A 17,778-nucleotide genomic window follows, 5' to 3' on the forward strand; every position below is an offset into this window, starting at 1 on the left:
CAGAACAGGTTTTAGATAATGGAAAATTGCAAATACTTTAGCCATCACTTAGTGGAATTAATGTTTACCTTCACATTCACAATGATCATATTGACTCTATTTGCCATAGTATATGGGTTGAAAATAACACCCAACAATTCCTGACATTTTGCTCTTATGCTGCATAATTTTCAGTAAAAGTAATAATCTCAGTTTGTGTGTGTGTGTGTGTGTGAGAGAGAGAGAGAGAGAGAGAGAGAACGAACAAATTGAATCACAGTGCGCCCATAGCTCATAAAGCTATAAACTGCAAAGCAGGCTCAATTACTTATGGAATGAGCCAGTGAGATTTCTGTGTGTAGAGCAAAGAAACAAGGATATTGTGGATATTTTCTTGTTAATCTTCCTCCTGTATGCATTCCTTATATTGTATTTATAAAATATAATAAGGATTTAAGAAATTTGGTTGCTTAGTAAATTCTCTGTATCACTCTATTAGTTTTTATTGATCCTCACTAGCCATAAATAGTGTGCTTTTGCCATTACTTAGAACACTTTTGGTTCTGGTGAGGCCAAAACAGAGTTGAAAAACTTCCATTGATATTAGAACAACCTGTATCAACTTTGAATACCTGTTGCAAATTCAAAATTTTTGGCACACCCATATTGATTAAGTATGGTGGGGAGAGGATAGAGAATATCAGGTTTCTTCAGCAAAGATGCAAACAATATCTTGATATTGTTACTCATAGCTTGAGAGCTGAAATAAAAGTATCTTAACTGGAATTTGCCTACATAAGTATTATTTGCCCTTATTTCTTTCAGATATTAAACCTTCCAATATTCTTCTGGACAGAAATGGAAATATTAAACTCTGTGATTTTGGCATCAGTGGACAACTTGTAGACTCCATTGCCAAAACCAGAGATGCTGGATGTCGACCATACATGGCAGTAAGTGGGATTGGAAAACATAATTGCTGAGATGGGAATAAGAACGAAATCTTCTGTTTCGCAACCCTGATATGTAGACTTATACGAAATATTCAGAGGCAATGTCCTGGGTCGGTTTTAATTGCCTTAATTGTTGGATAGATAACTTGGATCCATTGGCAGATTTGAAAGGGAGGGCAAGGAATATTCAAGGCAAGTCACCAGCTTTTCTTAGGCTAGAAGTCTAATCAGTACAGCCTATAGGCCACATGCAGTCCACCACCTTCTGTTTTGTAACCTCGAGAGTGGAGGGGACCAAATATTAGGGAATTTTTTTGTACATTTTGGGGAGTTAAGGAGCAAAGTAGATGCTCTGAGCTTTGCTTGAAGTACTGTTTCATATCTTCAATTCCACTAGTTGCTATAGCAAAGAACCTGGGTTTCACCCTGATAAAAACAAAGGTATTTCCAAGAAGGATATTTATGTTTACAGATATTCTGTTATTATATTTATTATTTACGATATGTTTAAAAAGCTGAATTAAAGCTAAAGTTACTTCTCTTGAATCCCATGTACACTGCTTCTAAGCCTTAGCTGGGTTATATGGACCACCAGTTGAGAACCACTGGGTTAAGGCATTCACTTCACTTGTCCTTGAATTCTGGACCCACAAAGCCTTGTTTAGCCCTCTGTCTTCAAGTTTGCTTATCTTATTCTTGCCCATAGGTTCTTAAGATCTGTTACCTAGTTTTATTGTTGTAAGCCCATTGTTTGCCATTTTCTTGTGTGACCTGCTACCCAGACATGTTGGGCATACTTAATGGACAAAGAGACACAGAGATATTGAGGCTCTCCCACTCCCTTAATGGATTCATAGGGATCTGGTGAATAAGGAAACTGTATATATTTATGTATATGTTTGTTTAATCTATTTCTCTCTGTTTTTTGGAGGATTTTCAAAATGGTCTCCAGTTCTAAAATTGAGCAATTACTATAAAAACAGAACTAGAACTAGAATTAGTATAATAAAAACAGAACAAGAACCAGAATAGAGGCAATAGAAAAACTCTTAAAATTATAACAAAAATAAAACACAAAACTTGTCCTCTTTCTGTTCTATAGTTTGTGATAAGATGGGAAATGGCTCTGAGTCAGGGAAGGGGAAAGTGATGTGAAACACCAAAAATGTGGATAGATTAATAAACTTAAACTATTGGATAGTATCAAGTATTAAGCTATACATGGCAGGGATTACCAAATTAGGAGTTGAAAAGGTGACATTGTAGTTTATAGAGAATCCCCAGGCAAGAGCTGTGGCATTTGTTTGTTTGTTAATTTAGCCACCCATCTTAAGCAACTCTAGGTGGCCCACAACAAATTTGTCAGTGTGTTAAATTAATGTAGTGGCATATAGATCTTGCCAATGTCAGCACTTCTATTTGTGGACCAAGAGAAAAAAGAAAAGGAGTTAAAGAGTTGATATCTTGGATGGCAGTCCAGCACATTTTATTTCACCTTGCTTTACCTTGGAGCCCATGATCAGAATATCACTAAGGGAACAGAAGAACAGTCAATTGTTAATGGCAGTATCTCCATATGATTGTGAAAAATTTAGTTCTGCCACATTAATACACCCAAGAATATTTATTTATAGCATTCTTTAATTGAGATTGTAGCGATCCATTATCTTGCTGAAGATAGATCTGAAATTAATTCCTTTGGAGGGAATTGCTAAGGTACAGTCAGAGTCACTGAGAAAGCCAGCTGGGTGTAGTGGTTAATGCAACAGGCTAGAAACTGGGAGACCGTGAGCTTTAGTCCTGCCTACACACAAAGCCAGCTGGGTGACCTTGGGCCAGTCACTCTCTCTCAGCCCTAGGAAGGAGGCAATGGTAAACTACTTCTGAAAAACCTTGCCAAGAAAACTGCAGGGACTTGCCCAGGCAGTCTCCGAGAATCAGACATGATTGAATGGATTTTTTTTTAAAAAAAAAGGAAGAGTAGGAATCATTATTGGAAGTCCCTTGCAGCTGTCTGTCAGGGCTTTTGCAGAGGCAATGGGAATGTTATGCACATATAAATTGTAAATTGTGTAGTAGTTTGGTTGCCAAGGGAGCACTGTTTAATTTTGAAAGGACACCCTGAGTTTCTTTGGAAACAGCAAATCACAATTCTAGAGATCTGATCTAGGCAACAAAAAGAATTCTCTAATGCCAGGTTTCTAAGAATGCTGCATCTGGCCAGAGCACATCACTGATGTCTTAGAAATGTGAATGGCTGAAGCTGAAAGGATAGTACCATTGTGCAAACTGAAAAACATTCACCTGAGACCAGGGACTTTTACAGTCTTCTTGTAGCACATTACATCCCTGGGTGTTCAACTAATGCTAAGTAGCCTCTGATGCAACAGCAAGTCATTCACATAGGTTAGTGATCTGGACTCTCTGTTAGTGAAAGGACTAGGAACATTTGCAAGAGGAATAAATGTCTAACTTATTGTCTAACAAGACAAGGGTTTTTCCTAGAAAAAGCTTGCTACAATGAAAAGAAGAAACAGGGAGGGAATGATGAGTTCCATGAAGTACAGTGTTGGAGACACAATTCACCATCATTGGAATCCTTGTTCCCGCTTAAGAGAAAAAGAGCCACTGAAGTAGGCTTGAAAATTAGGGTTCAGGTTTACTGTGGAAAGTGAGCAGAGGCTTTGAATAACAAGCTATAGTATGATAGTAAGCACTCTTAAAAAGGTGCTTAAAATCACTTTGAACAAAAAGCAGCTTCACACTCCTCTTTCAGAGCATATGCTTGACCTGAATGAGACACCCATTGGTTTCTTACCATGATCTCCCCCTCAGGTTGTATTATAAATTATACAGAGGGTGTATTGTAAATTATACAACTGGAGACTCAGTTTAAGCACAAATTTTAAGAAATGCTTGATATGACCTGAAGTATGCTTAGGGTTATTGGATTGTTGATGTGTAAACAATTGATCAAATTATACTTAACTTGCACAATTCATACAGAGCCCAGAAATGGCTAACCAGGTTTTAGAATTCCGCTTGGTTTTTGCTCTTCATTAGAGTGATGTTTACTGAGGGTCATGTTGGAGTTACCATTATACTATTTCTTGATATTTCTGATCTCTTTCTTATATACCTAACTTTTTCTGTCTTATTTCAGCCAGAGAGGATAGATCCTAGTGCATCCAGGCAAGGATATGATGTCCGTTCTGATGTCTGGAGCTTAGGGATTACATTGGTAAGAAATAGTGAGTGTTGCTGAAGAAAAGATCCTAAAACTGCTTATGAAGTGGTAGTTGGATTTGGGAGATGTAAAAGAATGGTGTTGCTTTTACGAACATAGTCTGGTATCACATGGCCTATGCTGCATATCTGAAGGTCTAAGCAAAAGTACACAGTTTGGGCTTCTTGTCCACCTTTCAGTTTTACCATATGGTGCTGCCCCCTCATGGCAGTATAAAATTACTGAGTGTGTAAAGAGTTTGCTTCCTATCTTTTTAGCATAAATGGAGCGGTACCTGCATTTTCCTGCTTTTGCTGCTCAGTGCTGTGCTGGAATTTTCCTTCAAAATGTCAGCAGTGGGCAATAGAAAAGATGGATAGTAGTGCTGAAGAGAGCATTATCATAATTCCAGCCACCAGTTCCCCATCTATTGCTGCTACCAGAATCCCTCTGGACCCACTGCCAACCTATATGCTATGTAGGGCAGTGTTTCTCAACCTTGCCAACTTTAAGATGTGTGGACTTCAACTCCCAGAATTCCCCAGCCAGCATTTGAAGTCCACACATCTTAAAGTTGGCAAGGTTGAGAAACACTGGTGTGGGGTAATAAGGATGACCATTTACCTTTTCGATGCTAGTATCAATTTTTGTATATGTGACCTTGGGTATGAGAAGTAGATGGATGCTTATGTTTAGTTTCAACTGGTTTGGCAGCTCTAGCCTTTCCTGGATCAGGACTATCTTGCACCAATTACTGACACTCAGCTAACCTTTCCACTGGGTTTCAGCAAGGTACTTTGTGTGAAGACAAACTAGAAGATTGTTGCAAAGGTGCAGCTTGTGCAGAATGCACACATTTTAAATGGGGATGTCTAAGTATGATCTCCCAGGCACAACTGAAGATACTACTGTTTGTATATCATGCCCTCAATCACTTAGGATCCAAACTATTAAAAATTCATCTCCCTTGTACTAACTTATTGCACTTTGAGATAATCTGTAGTTGCACTAATAATGCTGCTGCTGCTTTCAGTTGATCTGAGCTAGAGCCGATAATGCTCCACTTGTTGAATTCCTTTCCCAGGAAAGTACAGTTAGCCCTTAGATTGTTAAGCTTAATACAACATTTAAAATACTTGTTTCCCCATGCAGAGGTGATATAATTGGCCCTGGATCTTTACTCTTTACAATTTAGGAGTGTTAAGTCTGCAATTCACTTAGTGTCTTGGTTGGAATGCTTTGATTTATGTTTTATCATTGTTATAAAACTGTTGTATTACATTATATAATGCACTGAGCTTCTTTGGAAGGAAGAATAGTGTACAATAAACAATAGCGCCAATAACTGTTCCTGTGTTGAATAATTCAGCCTGTGTGTTTTGTGCTGTCTCTTTGGTGTAGTATGAGTTAGCCACAGGACGGTTTCCCTATCCTAAGTGGAATAGTGTATTTGATCAGCTGACACAAGTGGTCAAAGGAGACCCACCGCAACTGAGCAACTCAGAGGAACGGGAGTTCTCCCAAAGTTTTATTAACTTTGTCAACTTGTGGTGAGTATATCTCATTCTGATCCTATTCTAGATGAGTGGTGATTGATGGATGGGTGTAGACAGCAATTTTATACACACAAACACACACACAGTGCATTTGGAAAGTATTCAGACCCCCTTCACTTTTTAAAATTTTGTTATGTTGCAGCCTGATACTACAATCGTTCAAATTTATTTTTTTTTCTCATTAATCTACACTCAGTACCCCATAATGACAAAGTGAAAACAGAATTTTAGAAATGTTTGCAAATGTATGAAAAAGGAAAAATTGAAATATCACATTGGCATAAGTATTCAGACCCTTTGGAACAACACTTGAAATTTAGCTCAGGTGCCTCCCATTTCTCTTGATCATTGCTGAGCTGTTTCTACACCTTGATTGGAGTCTACCTGTGGTAAAATAAATTGATTGGACATGATTTGGAAAGGTACACATCTCTCTATGGAAGGCCTCGCAGCTGACAATGCATACTGAATCAGAGCAAAAGCCATGAGGTCAAAGGAACTGCCTGCAGAGCTCAGAGACAGGATTATTGCAAGGCACAGATCTAGGGAAGGCTATACAAAAATTTCTGCTGCACTGAAGGTTCCCAAGAGCACAGTGGCCTCCATAATTCTCAAATGGAAGAAGTTTGGCATAACCAGGACTCTTCCAAGAGCTGGTCGCCCGGCCAAACTGAGCAATTGGGGGAGAAGAGCCTTAGGAAGAGAGGTGACCAAGAACCTGATGGTCACTCTGACTGAGCTTCAGAGATCCTGTGTGGAGATGGGACAAAGTTCCAGAAGGACAGCCATCACTGCAGCCCTTCACCAATCTGGGCTTTATGGCAGAGTGGCTAGATGGAAGCCTCTCCTCGGTGCAAAACACATGAAAGCCCGCTTGGAGTTTGCAAAAAAGCACCTGAAGGACTCTCAGACTGTGAGGAACAAGATTCTTTGGTCTGATGAAACCAAGATTGAACTGTTTGGCCTCAATTCTAAACATCATGTCTGGAGGAAACCAGGCACCGCTCATCACCTGCCCAATACCATCCCAACAGTGAAGCATGGTGGTGGCAGCATCATGCTGTGGGGGTGTTTTTCAGCAGCAGGGACTGGGAGACTGGTCAGGGTTGAGGGAAAGCTGAATGGAGCAAAGAACAGAGATATCCTCAATGAAAACCTGTTCCACAGCGCTCAGGACCTCAGACTGGGCTGAAGGTTCACCTTCCAACATGACAACGATCCTAAGCACACAGCCAAGACAACACAGGAATGGCTTAGGGACAACTTGTGAATGTCCTAGAGTGGCCCAGCCAGAGCCCTGACCTGAACTCTATTGAACATCTCTGGAGAGATCTGAAAATGGCTGTCCACCGATGGTCCCCATCCAACCTGATTGAGCTTGAGAGGATTTGCAAAGAAGAATGGCAGAAAATCCCCCAATCCAGGTGTGCAAAGCTTGTCACATCATGCTGAAAAAGACTCGAGGCTGTAATTGCTGCCAAAGGTGCTTCAACAAAGTACTGAGTAAAGGGTCTGAATACTTAACTACATGTGATATTTCAGTTTTTCCTTTTTAATAAATTTACAGACATTTCTAAAATTCTGTTTTCACTTTGTCATTATGGGGTACTGAGTGTAGATTAATGAGAAAAAAAATGAATTTGAATGATTGTAGTATCAGGCTGCAACATAAAAAAATTGAAAAAAGTGAAGGGGGTCTGAATACTTTCCGAATGCACTGTATCAGAGAATGCACAAAATCAGAGAATTTGAAAGAGGATAACTACTGGGAAAGAGAGCATATGTAAGCTGTAGAAAACAATTTCACAGTATCTGAAAATTCTGGGAATCGTAGTTCTAACATCTGGAGACCACCAGATTTGAAAAGTCTAGTATATAGAGTTGCTGAATTTCCACAACATGCTAAGCTAAATATGATTTTTTGTTTGTTTTTGAAAAGTAAACCCAACCATTGTGTTTTTTGCATAATGTTTTATACCTTATGCCTTAGCTTGATGTGTGAACTTGTTAACTACAGCTTATTTAATAAGCCTTTCTTAGTACTGTATATCAATTTAGACAATGAGTTTCAGGCTTTAAATTAATACTAGTCTTTATTTATTATGACATTTCTATGTAATCTTGTAAAATATGTTTCTGTAAAGTTAATTTTAAAAAAGATATGGAATTTTTAAAAAGCAAAGTGGGATGGAAACCTGTAAAAAGAAATAAAGTTTTTAAAAAATCATAAAATGCAAGAAGGAAATTCACAGCATGCCCAAAAAAACATAGTTTAAACTTAAAAAGTCAAATAATATAACTTATTTATAAGTCCTGAATAAACAGAACAATCTGTGCTAATTGAATTTCTTTGAATCCTGTAACTGGGGTGCTATGGTTGAGATGCTCCCTCTCTCCCTCTTCTGGCATAGAGGGTCCTGGGTTTTTTTGGTTTAAGAATGGCTTGGATATGTCCTACCTAAGGTCCTGATTGAGACAACATACGAAATAGGAATGACTGGAGAAGCTCATTTGGGCATGGACTCAGGGGTGGATAGCACTTGGAGTAGGATGGTGCTAATTGCATCCAGCTGGGATCACATCATTGTTCTGAAGGAGTAGGCAACTGGGTACCATCCAGATTTTTTTCCACAGTCCCTTGCCAGTAACCCTGCTGACTGAGATTGATAGAAATCAATCAAAAATATTTGGATGACATCAGTCTGCCTACCCTTGCTATAGTACCTAGGTGACAAGAATAGACAGACCTGTACTGTTGGTTGTATTTGCAGCTTTGCAACACATTTGTTATGTTATACTGGAGATAAAAATGAATGGTTTCTGAGTCTCATTGCAATTAAATATGCCAAATGGAAAATATTATCCAATAAGCTACAAGTAAAATAATTACAAACCAAACAGGAATTCAGGCATATAAAAGTAACAAGGATAAAATAGTTGCCTTTGAACGTTCGATTATGTAAAACAGAAAGCAGATTTTTTTTTTAAGATTAATGAACATTCTGTGCAGTGTAACGTTTAGTCGTAAACTAATAAAATTTCTTTTGAGACATGCTCAACTTCTGGTGATTTCATGGAAATATCCATGTCATTTTCTTCACAACAGTACAGAAATAGGTTTTACAAACTGATTAAAGCAAGACCTGTTTTATGGCTTGTTTGGAAACTTGCTCAGTCTGTTTTCTTGATAATGTTTCAAACACTCTATAGAACACATTTTGACCATCAACTTGTGGCTTAATAAACAATATTTAAAACAGTTTTTTGAAGTCATTTACCCTCCCTTTGTACACACAGGGCAAAAACCAAGAAGCTGCAGTTAAATTATAGCTTCCCTTTATGTCCAAACGAGCTGTGTTCAGTGGCTTTCAATTAAACCAGAGCATGGATGCTAGCTTTCAGCTTTTTTAGCAGTTTCTCTCTACTCTGTCTTACACCAAACAAAATCAAGGCAGGGTTATTTTTAGTTTCTTCTGCTTTCTCAGGGCTAAGTAATATTTTCTAAACTTCTCCCCGTAACAGTTTCTTGTTCCTTCCCTATTCCTACCTCTACTCCAAGAGCTGCTCTGGATTGCTACTTTGCTTCCAGGTGCAATTCATGGTGTTGATTGTCATCAGGTCCTTCATGGTTTAGGGAATTTGTGGGACCACCTTCTCCCAGTAATATTAGCCCAGTAATATTAATAATAGGATCCAGTAGGGTACGCTTGCTGCATGTCTCCTTGATAACCTTCAGGGGCCATGGAAGTGTAGTTTTTCAGTTGCATACTCCTCCCATGGAATAGTACTCCCCAAATATGCAATTGACCCTCCTGGCTTTTAGAAAATCGATGAAAATCTGGTTGTTCCACCAAGCTGGGGGAATTGCTGTAATTTCCTCTTGGGTTGCAGGATAAGGCCTTTTTACTGTTACTGTATTTAGGAATATGGAATATAGTTGTATGGTTCTAATCCCAATTAAGCTGTAGACTGCTCAGAGTTAGTGGATTGGAAGGGCCTATCAGTCCTGTAACTGAATAAATAAGCAAATCCCAACTTCATATGGGATTTCCCTTGGTTGAAAGCCATTGGTAATACTTTATCACTTTGGATGCAACAGAAAGCTAAAGTCAGCTACAGTTTCCTGGTTTCTTTGCTGTCACGAAGGAGCAGCTCACAGAAAGAGAGGGTACAGGAGAGTTTAGCTTCTTAAACTGAGATGTTTCAATCTAGATGGATTTGCTCTCCCTGCTGGTTTTCATGTAAATGTTGTTTTCAAAATACAGTTAGACTCTTAATGTGCTACAGGAATTGATGCACAGGAAAGCTTTAACAAACTGATATTCTTTATTCTGTAGCAATGGAAAAGTCTACGGTTCTCTCTTAAAAAGAAGCTGTCATTTTCCCTTTATCTCTCAGCTAAGTTCTGTCTGGTTATTGATCAATTATTTATTAATTTTTGATTATTGCTATTTTGGCAGGATAAGCTAATGTAACAGATGTCTTTAGAAAACTTTTGTTTATAAAAGGTTAGAACAGGCTTGGAAGGGGAATAAAAGGAAGCATATATGAGTGCTACAGAAGATGAAAGTCTGTGTACATCTTGTGTACAGAATTTGAAAACAAGTTAAATAATGGTCTCTAGGTTACAGAAACTTTAGAGTATTACTATGGTGGTAATTTTCAGTGGTACTGAGATTAAAAGCTGTCCTAGAATTTCCATGATGTTTAATATATTAATAGGACAAGAAGTAGTGAAAGGGAAAAGCTTTGTTCAACTTGGTGACAGAAAAATTAATATATGCCTAAATATATTAGAATTACCTATTTCTGATCATTCCTCTAACTTGTGCTGTCCAAGAATTAACTCAGATGTCTTTCTGCAATCATTTTCATCTGTAATATTTTTACTAATCTTTTTAGCCTTACAAAGGATGAATCCAAAAGGCCAAAGTATAAGGAACTTCTGGTGAGTATGGAATATGAACCTATGAGCAAGATTTAACTGAAGGTTTAGGACATTCCTGTCATCTTTACTATTTTGAAGCTCTGTAACAGTAATATTTGTACCTCTCACACTGTGGAATACAATCTACATTCCTCTTATAGTATTAAATGGTGGTTGCTTCTATCTATGGTATACTGAGTGCAAACCAGTTTTTATTTATTCTTTTCAGGGTTGGATTAACTGAAATTTTTTGAACTGAAATTTTGTGCCTGGATAATAGAATTGCATGACAATTTATTGTAAATGACTTACTTTGTTTATAGATTGAGTTTGAAGTGCTTCAGTCAGATGATGTCTGATTTATAGATTTTTATCCTGAATGTTTTATGGCTATTTTAAACCATGTGAGGATTGTTTTTCCTAATGAGAAATTGTAGGAATCATTGCAGTGGCTCATAGAATGTAAGATATAATTATAGAGAATCACTCAATACTTTATGTCTTGTAGGTACCTACTATGATCGCATATACTGACTGTGAGACCGTTTTGTTCCTTTTTTCTTCCAGAAACATCCCTTCATCCTAATGTATGAGGAACGAACAGTGGATGTTGCATGCTATGTTTGTAAAATCCTGGATCAAATGCCAACAACTCCCAGCTCACCAATGTACGTTGATTGATACTGCTGCTATATCAAAACTCTAGTGCAAGTGCTGAGAGAAAGCAAGATGTACAGAATCTTCACCCCATATTGCAGTGTTTTAATGCTCGCCCAGACACCATGTGCAATAATGTTGGTGTTTCTCTTCCATTCTGTCTGTATATTATTGTCACTGACAAAGTGCATCCATGTAATACCCAATCTCACAGTGTTAATGTCAAGTCAAAGAGAGACTTTGTTTTGCTCTTTTTGTGGACATATACATAAAATGTGGAAATCAGTAACATTTTATTTGTTGGCCATGATTGGATAGCACCTAAAGTTAAGTTCTAAACTCAAAACTTCTCAGCAGCTACTGGAGGGATTTTATTCTCAAACTCTTCCAACTGCTACAAATAATTTAATGGAAAGGAAGTTAGTTGTTGGTCTGTCTGATTCCAAACATTAAAAAAAAAAAAAAAACTCTGCCTTGGGAGAGAGTAACTTGTGCAGCCAAATTAGCTACTTTTACCTTCTGGAGCTAGCAAAGGCAAACGGGGGATAATATATAAATATATATATATATATATATTTTTCTTCACAAAGTGCAATAGATTGATTTGAAATTCTGTTGCTTTTCAGCCACAGTGTATATTTTTAGGACAGTGTGGCTCAGCAGAACTTCATAATGTTGGGGAAGGAAGGAGTGATCATGTAAAATGGATTATTTCTTTACCAAAAACATTCAATGCATTGAAAGAGCTAACAATTCAACTTATAAGAGAGGAAGAATAATGTATTCTTTCACTTTCCAAGGAAACCAGTCTTCAGCAGAAATAGGTATCCTATAAACTGTTAACTGATGAGATAAAATTTTGAATGGAGGAATTATTAAACTATTCAGTGGAATTTAAACTGGCTTGTGACCCCTGATTTCTAACTGTAACCTGCTGATTAGCTGGCTAACTTTCACATTTGGAAAGGGTACTGGATGGCCTGCAGTTGTGAAGAGCTGTATTACATTATTAAAGAACTCCAGGTATGACTTGGATCTCTGCTTCATGTCTGATACCCAGTATCCAGTCAGATAAGCTTCCTCCCTCCCTTTCAGTTAGATACTTGTACTTCCAAAATCACTGCAAAATGGTGCTAATTAGTTTGATGAATTCAGTCTCTACTGAACTGTTCTGAAAATGGAATCCAGTTTTTATGATGGCTTATTGATAATATATTATGGAGAAAATCACTAAGAGTTGACACCAACCTGATGGGACATAATCAGTCAATATTGATAATATAAGGGAATTTATGGATTAAATTCTTCAAAGAGAATGACAGAACAAGGAATTTTAATAAGAATATTGTCAATCCAAGAAAAAAAAATCCATATAAATTTAACTGGTATTCATTTTTTCAGCTATATTTGATGAAATACTCATTTCTAAGTGACAGCAGAAAGGAAGTGATCCTCATAAGACACAACAGAAACAAGATCTTATTGCTGTAGCCAGTTAACTCTTACATTTCTAGTTTACCGACTGGTTAGTAATCTTTCAACAGGAAAAACAGAACAAAACCCCTTATCCCCTGCAAGAATATATGAAATATCAAATGAGATATGTGTTTGAATGGAATTTGGACTTTAATAATGCAATAATTCTTCCTTTTGGTCCTTTTAGGCAAAAAATGTACAGAGCCTCCCAGCTTGACCATACCAGTTTCCTGTTGGCTCTTCCTTGTCTTTGCCAAAAAATGAATAATTGTTATAGAGTCCCCTTTCCCAATTCTATTATTTGTGTATATAAGCAGAATATTTCCATGCAGTTGATCAGGAAATGGAAGTAGCTTCCGACACAGGCTCAGTGCGATGGACAGTTCTAGCATATTAATCATAGATTGTTATAATATACTATTAAGGGTGCAGCATTTATATTACAGTGTATGTTTATAAAGATGTATAGTGTTCAGAAGCTGTGAAAATAGTGTAAGAACTGTACATTGTGAGCTCTGGTTAATTTTTTTCCTTCTTGTACTATAGAAAAAAAATGTATAAAAGTTTATTGATAAGCTGATGTGCAGGGATATTGCCTAATCGTCTGTAAGTAAAATGGAGTTTCACAACAAGATGGCTTTTAAGAGCTTCCAACTATTTTATCTTTTCCTGAATTGACTTCCTGTTCTATTTAAAATATTCTACATGGAATCAAAGTGTTAATGTAATAGTTCTATTTTTTTCGCCTGCAGGTCAGTTGTAATAAATCAAGGATGCAACTTAGACCTTGTTAATTTTTGTTATAAGGTCAGATATGCAATGGGGAAATCAATAAATGCCACCTTTCTCTGGCCAGTTTTCCCTATTCATTGAAAGAAGAACCAAAATAGATGGTGGAACTAAGGTGATTACCTTCTTTTCCAACCTTAAACAAAGTTGTATTTGATTGTTGATACATTTTAAACAGGTATTTTTCCTTGCTTCATGAACCACTTCCGCTGATGCATCACCTAAATAATCATGACTACTTAACTGCAACTGAGACCTGGAGTATTGCTTGAGTGGCCTGTTTATTTCTTATGCATATTTTTAAAATGTATCTCAACATTTCATTTGCTGTTTGCACAGTGGCATCATAAGAACATAAGCAGTGCCCTGCTGGATTGGACCCCTGGCCCATCTAGTTCAACAGTCTGTTCTCACAGTGGCCAACCAGCTGCACAAGGAAGCTTGTGCAGTCTTGTCTCCCAGCAGATGGTCTTCAGAGGCAACCGTACTGCCATCAAGCCTGATCCCCATTGATCCCCATGACTTTCTTGAATTGGTCCAACCCTTTTTTGAAGCCAGCCAAGCTGGTAGCCAGCACTAAATCTCATTGTAGTGAATTCCAAAGTTGAATTATGCATTGTATAAAAAAATATATTTTCTTTTGCCTGTCCTGACTCTTCCAGGATTCAATTTCACTGGGTGACCTCTGATTCTAGTATTTTGGGAAGGGGAAAATAGTTTATTGTCCACTTTATTCACACCATGCATAATTTTGTACCCCTCAATGTCCCTTCTCATTTGCTTCCTCTCTAGTCTAAAAGCTCCAAATGTCACCAGCTTTTCTCATAAGAAAGTTGCTCCAGCCCGTTGATCATCTCTGAAATTTCTCTAGCTCCACAATATCTTTGAGGTGCGGCAACTAGAGCTGCACACAATATTCCAGATGTGGTCACACCATTGATTTACATAAGGCCATTATGATATTGGCATCTCTATTTTCAATACCATTTTTTATTATCCCTAACATGCTGTTGGTCTTTTTTACAACAGATGCATATTGTGTTGACACATTCATTGCATTTTGTACCATGACTCCAAGATCTCTTTCCTCATCAGTCACTGCTAGCTCTGATCCTATTAGTTTATATGCATAGATAGAATCTTTGGCACCAGCGTGCATAACTTTATACTTAGGTTGAATGGCATCTGTCGTTTTGATGCCCACTCCCCTAATGTGGAGCTCTTTGCAGTTCCTTATGGTTTTTACTACTTTGAATAATTTCGTGTTATCAAACTTGGCTATTTCAACTAGTCATACCCAATTCCAGATCATTTATAAACATGTTAAAGAATACTGGTCCTAGGACAGAACCCTGAGGGATCTCACATTCCTCCATTGTGAGAAATGTCCATTTACTCTTACTCTTTGTTTTGCTGATTTCTCTTATATGTGTGATTTATCCTTTAACACCAAGATCCCACTCATCTGTAGTAATGCTACAGCCCCATTTGTCATTACTGTTCCATCTGTCAATGTCTGATAGGAGTTTTGTTTTGTTTTTGGTAGTGGGTTTCAACAAAATGCACTGAAACCATTTTAATTGATTTCTCCAAGCCCATATTTATTATATGAGGAATGGGTAGGAGAGCAGGGAGAGGGGAAGAATTAAAAAAAAAAATTGAGGGAATTACCACATTTCTAGTTTTCCTTTAGCATTCAGAGTCTCGAAACTGATGTGGCTTCACTGTGAGTTAGTCATACTCTTTGCTCGGCAATGAAGCTTATTGGGCAAGTAACTCTCAGCCCAATCTGCTACTTAGAAGGGTTTATAAATAAGGTATAATAAGAGATCGTATTATAGAAAGGAGGATTTTTTCCCCTCCCAAATAACTTCTCCTTAAAAGAGTAGGTTTGTCTTAGATTTGCTGACAAAATAGCAGTGGAGGCAGATGAGGGGTTTTCCAGTCTAATCTTCCTTTTTACAGCAGCAAGCGTGGCTGTTTTCCTTCAAGGTGAATATAAAAATATAATCCATTCTAAGCCCTTTGGATAGGATACAGACGAAATTAAAGCAATACTGTATGGAAATGGAACAGCACTTACTATAAGACTTGACATGACAAAATAACGTTAAAACACAAGCTCAGTGTGACATCACAGGATTCTTTTAATAAGTACAGCAGTGCTGGTCACAGAGGTAAGGAAGTGTATTTATTTACATTGTGATTTATTTTATTATTTTTGTAGTTTAACAGCATCCTTTTAAATAAGGATAAAGCTGTCATTAAAGTTCTGTACCGCACAACAGTGTAGCACCTAAAACTATTCTGGATTCAAGTGCTAATTAAAAAGTCTCATTGGAATGGCTTCTAACTTCTTTGCATATTAGCATCAAAAACTAAAGGAAAATAAGCATGTGAAAGAATATTTTGGCTACTAGTGCACTGTGAACATTTGTACAATCAAAAACCCATGCGTTAAATAGTGACCTTACAAACAGTTAACATTTTTAACATGCAGCAACTCTTACTCTTTCCCTATTTCAGCCTCTGAAGTTAGTCATCTTAACAAGGCCACAGTTTTACGGATTCTGAGGTCTGCAGACAGAGTTCTTCTGCTAATCTTCCTCCATGAAGATATTGATGACACATAGTCTTTTATAAGCTGATGTGATTTCCAAACAAATGATCCTTCCAGTAATCTTGATACTAAGTACACTCATTTGGTAAACACAATGAAGTTTAGGTTCCAATCCTAACTTTTACCAAGCTTCAGGAAACAGTAAAGATAAATGCAAATGGATTTTTCTCTTCCTTTACCCCCTCCCACTATAGGACCTTCTGAATTCTGTGCCTAGATGTATGAGAAAAACAAAAATAGTAATAGATTTACTAATACTGCAAAATATCACTCTTCCTTTTCATCTGTGGATTCACAGGCTTCCTCTAAAATACCCTAAATGGGGTTTTTCCAGCTCATCATAAGACTTGCCAGAAAATCTGGAAAATATTTTCTCCTTTCCTCCTCTTGTAAGTCTGACAGGAGGAATAAACCAGAAATCCTGGTTTCAATCCTGGCTTCTCATAATTTGGATGCCAGGAATGGTGGCTTAAGTAATCAGTCAAAGCATAAAGGTAAATATCAATCTAAATCTTGACATTTGTTTCTTTAGCAGTTACTCAGTGTTTATTCTGAGTTTCTGTTTCTAGCTTAAATGTAATGACAAACCAGAAATGTACTGAAGTGAAAGTAAATTCTCCATTCCATTTGATGTTCACATTGGAGGAAGTCTTTGTGAACCCATTCAAATCAAATCAAATCTTTATTATGGTCAGAGACCAGCATAGTTTGTAAACCCAGCATTTTTCATGGACACCTCCTTGAATATATTTGTAACACTGAATTATAGTTTAGCATTCCATGCACAGTGCCCCTCTACATGATTCAAATTAGATTTTAAGTATGGAATGGCTTTGTTTTGTTAACTCATTTTACAATTATTTAATAAATATAGAGATACATTTATTTTAAATATCTATTCCCCTGATTTCCTTTTGCTTTTTCCATTTGCCAAACCTATCACTATGCATATGTTCTGGCATAGTATTATTTTGAACTATCAAATAATTAGTGCTTCTGATTCTTTAAGTTCTTATACGACATACGTAAATAGCACCAAGATTAAAACACTGTTTTAAGTACAAATTTTATACATTTATGTACCATGCTATCCCATCTCCACCTACATAACTATTAGTAGTGGAAGCATCCTCAAGAGGGCACCGCCACCCCATCTGTCACAAAAATGACCTATCCTATCCTATCCTATCCTATCCTATCCTATCCTATCCTATCCTATCCTATCCTATCCTATCCTGCTCAGTTATGGAAAATCAGTGAAAAATCTGCATGGAACTTACAGCAGAAGAGCACTTACTGGATTCTAGTAGGAAAGGCCAATCAAAGACCTTCTGATAAGCGCTGGATTGGGTTTCCTGATAAGTATCACCTATCACTTGAACTATAGTAAACTTCTAGTTCAGGAACAGATCAGGAGGTTAATTGGGGAAAGAGACTTCGTTTACCTTATTTTCAAAGCTTATTCTTTGAAGCATGAAGAACTAAGCCAGTGGCCAATGTCTTACTGGGTTAACAGAAGCCACCATACTGCTGTTTGAAGACTTTAAAAATCCGCCAGGAAGAAGAGATGGCCAGCTATGACTGTGTTTGGAAAT

At 37.3% G+C, this 17,778-nt stretch overlaps 2 protein-coding genes across 8 annotated transcripts in view; one reads left to right on the forward strand and one right to left on the reverse strand.

Moving 5' to 3' along the window:
* MAP2K4 (mitogen-activated protein kinase kinase 4) overlaps window positions 1-16,917 on the forward strand; it is a 65,062-nt gene extending 48,145 nt beyond the window's left edge. For all 7 annotated transcript variants that reach the window (XM_088133444.1, XM_088133445.1, XM_088133448.1 and 4 more), the window contains 5 exons: window positions 805-932; window positions 4,096-4,173; window positions 5,560-5,708; window positions 10,617-10,662; window positions 11,209-16,917. In XM_088133444.1, coding sequence (XP_087989570.1) covers window positions 805-932; window positions 4,096-4,173; window positions 5,560-5,708; window positions 10,617-10,662; window positions 11,209-11,322 — 515 coding nt within the window. In that variant the 3' untranslated portion in view covers window positions 11,323-16,917. The remainder of the gene's footprint in view (window positions 1-804; window positions 933-4,095; window positions 4,174-5,559; window positions 5,709-10,616; window positions 10,663-11,208) is intronic.
* Window positions 1-17,778, reverse strand: part of MYOCD (myocardin) — a 181,468-nt gene that overhangs the window by 43,385 nt on the left and 120,305 nt on the right. The gene's annotated exons all lie outside the window — the stretch shown is intronic.

Source organism: Python bivittatus, unplaced genomic scaffold (assembly GCF_059951505.1).
Source record: "Python bivittatus isolate LINGU-HERP-01145 unplaced genomic scaffold, Pbiv_v1 ctg000080_np1212, whole genome shotgun sequence".
Lineage (NCBI taxonomy): Eukaryota > Metazoa > Chordata > Lepidosauria > Squamata > Pythonidae > Python > Python bivittatus.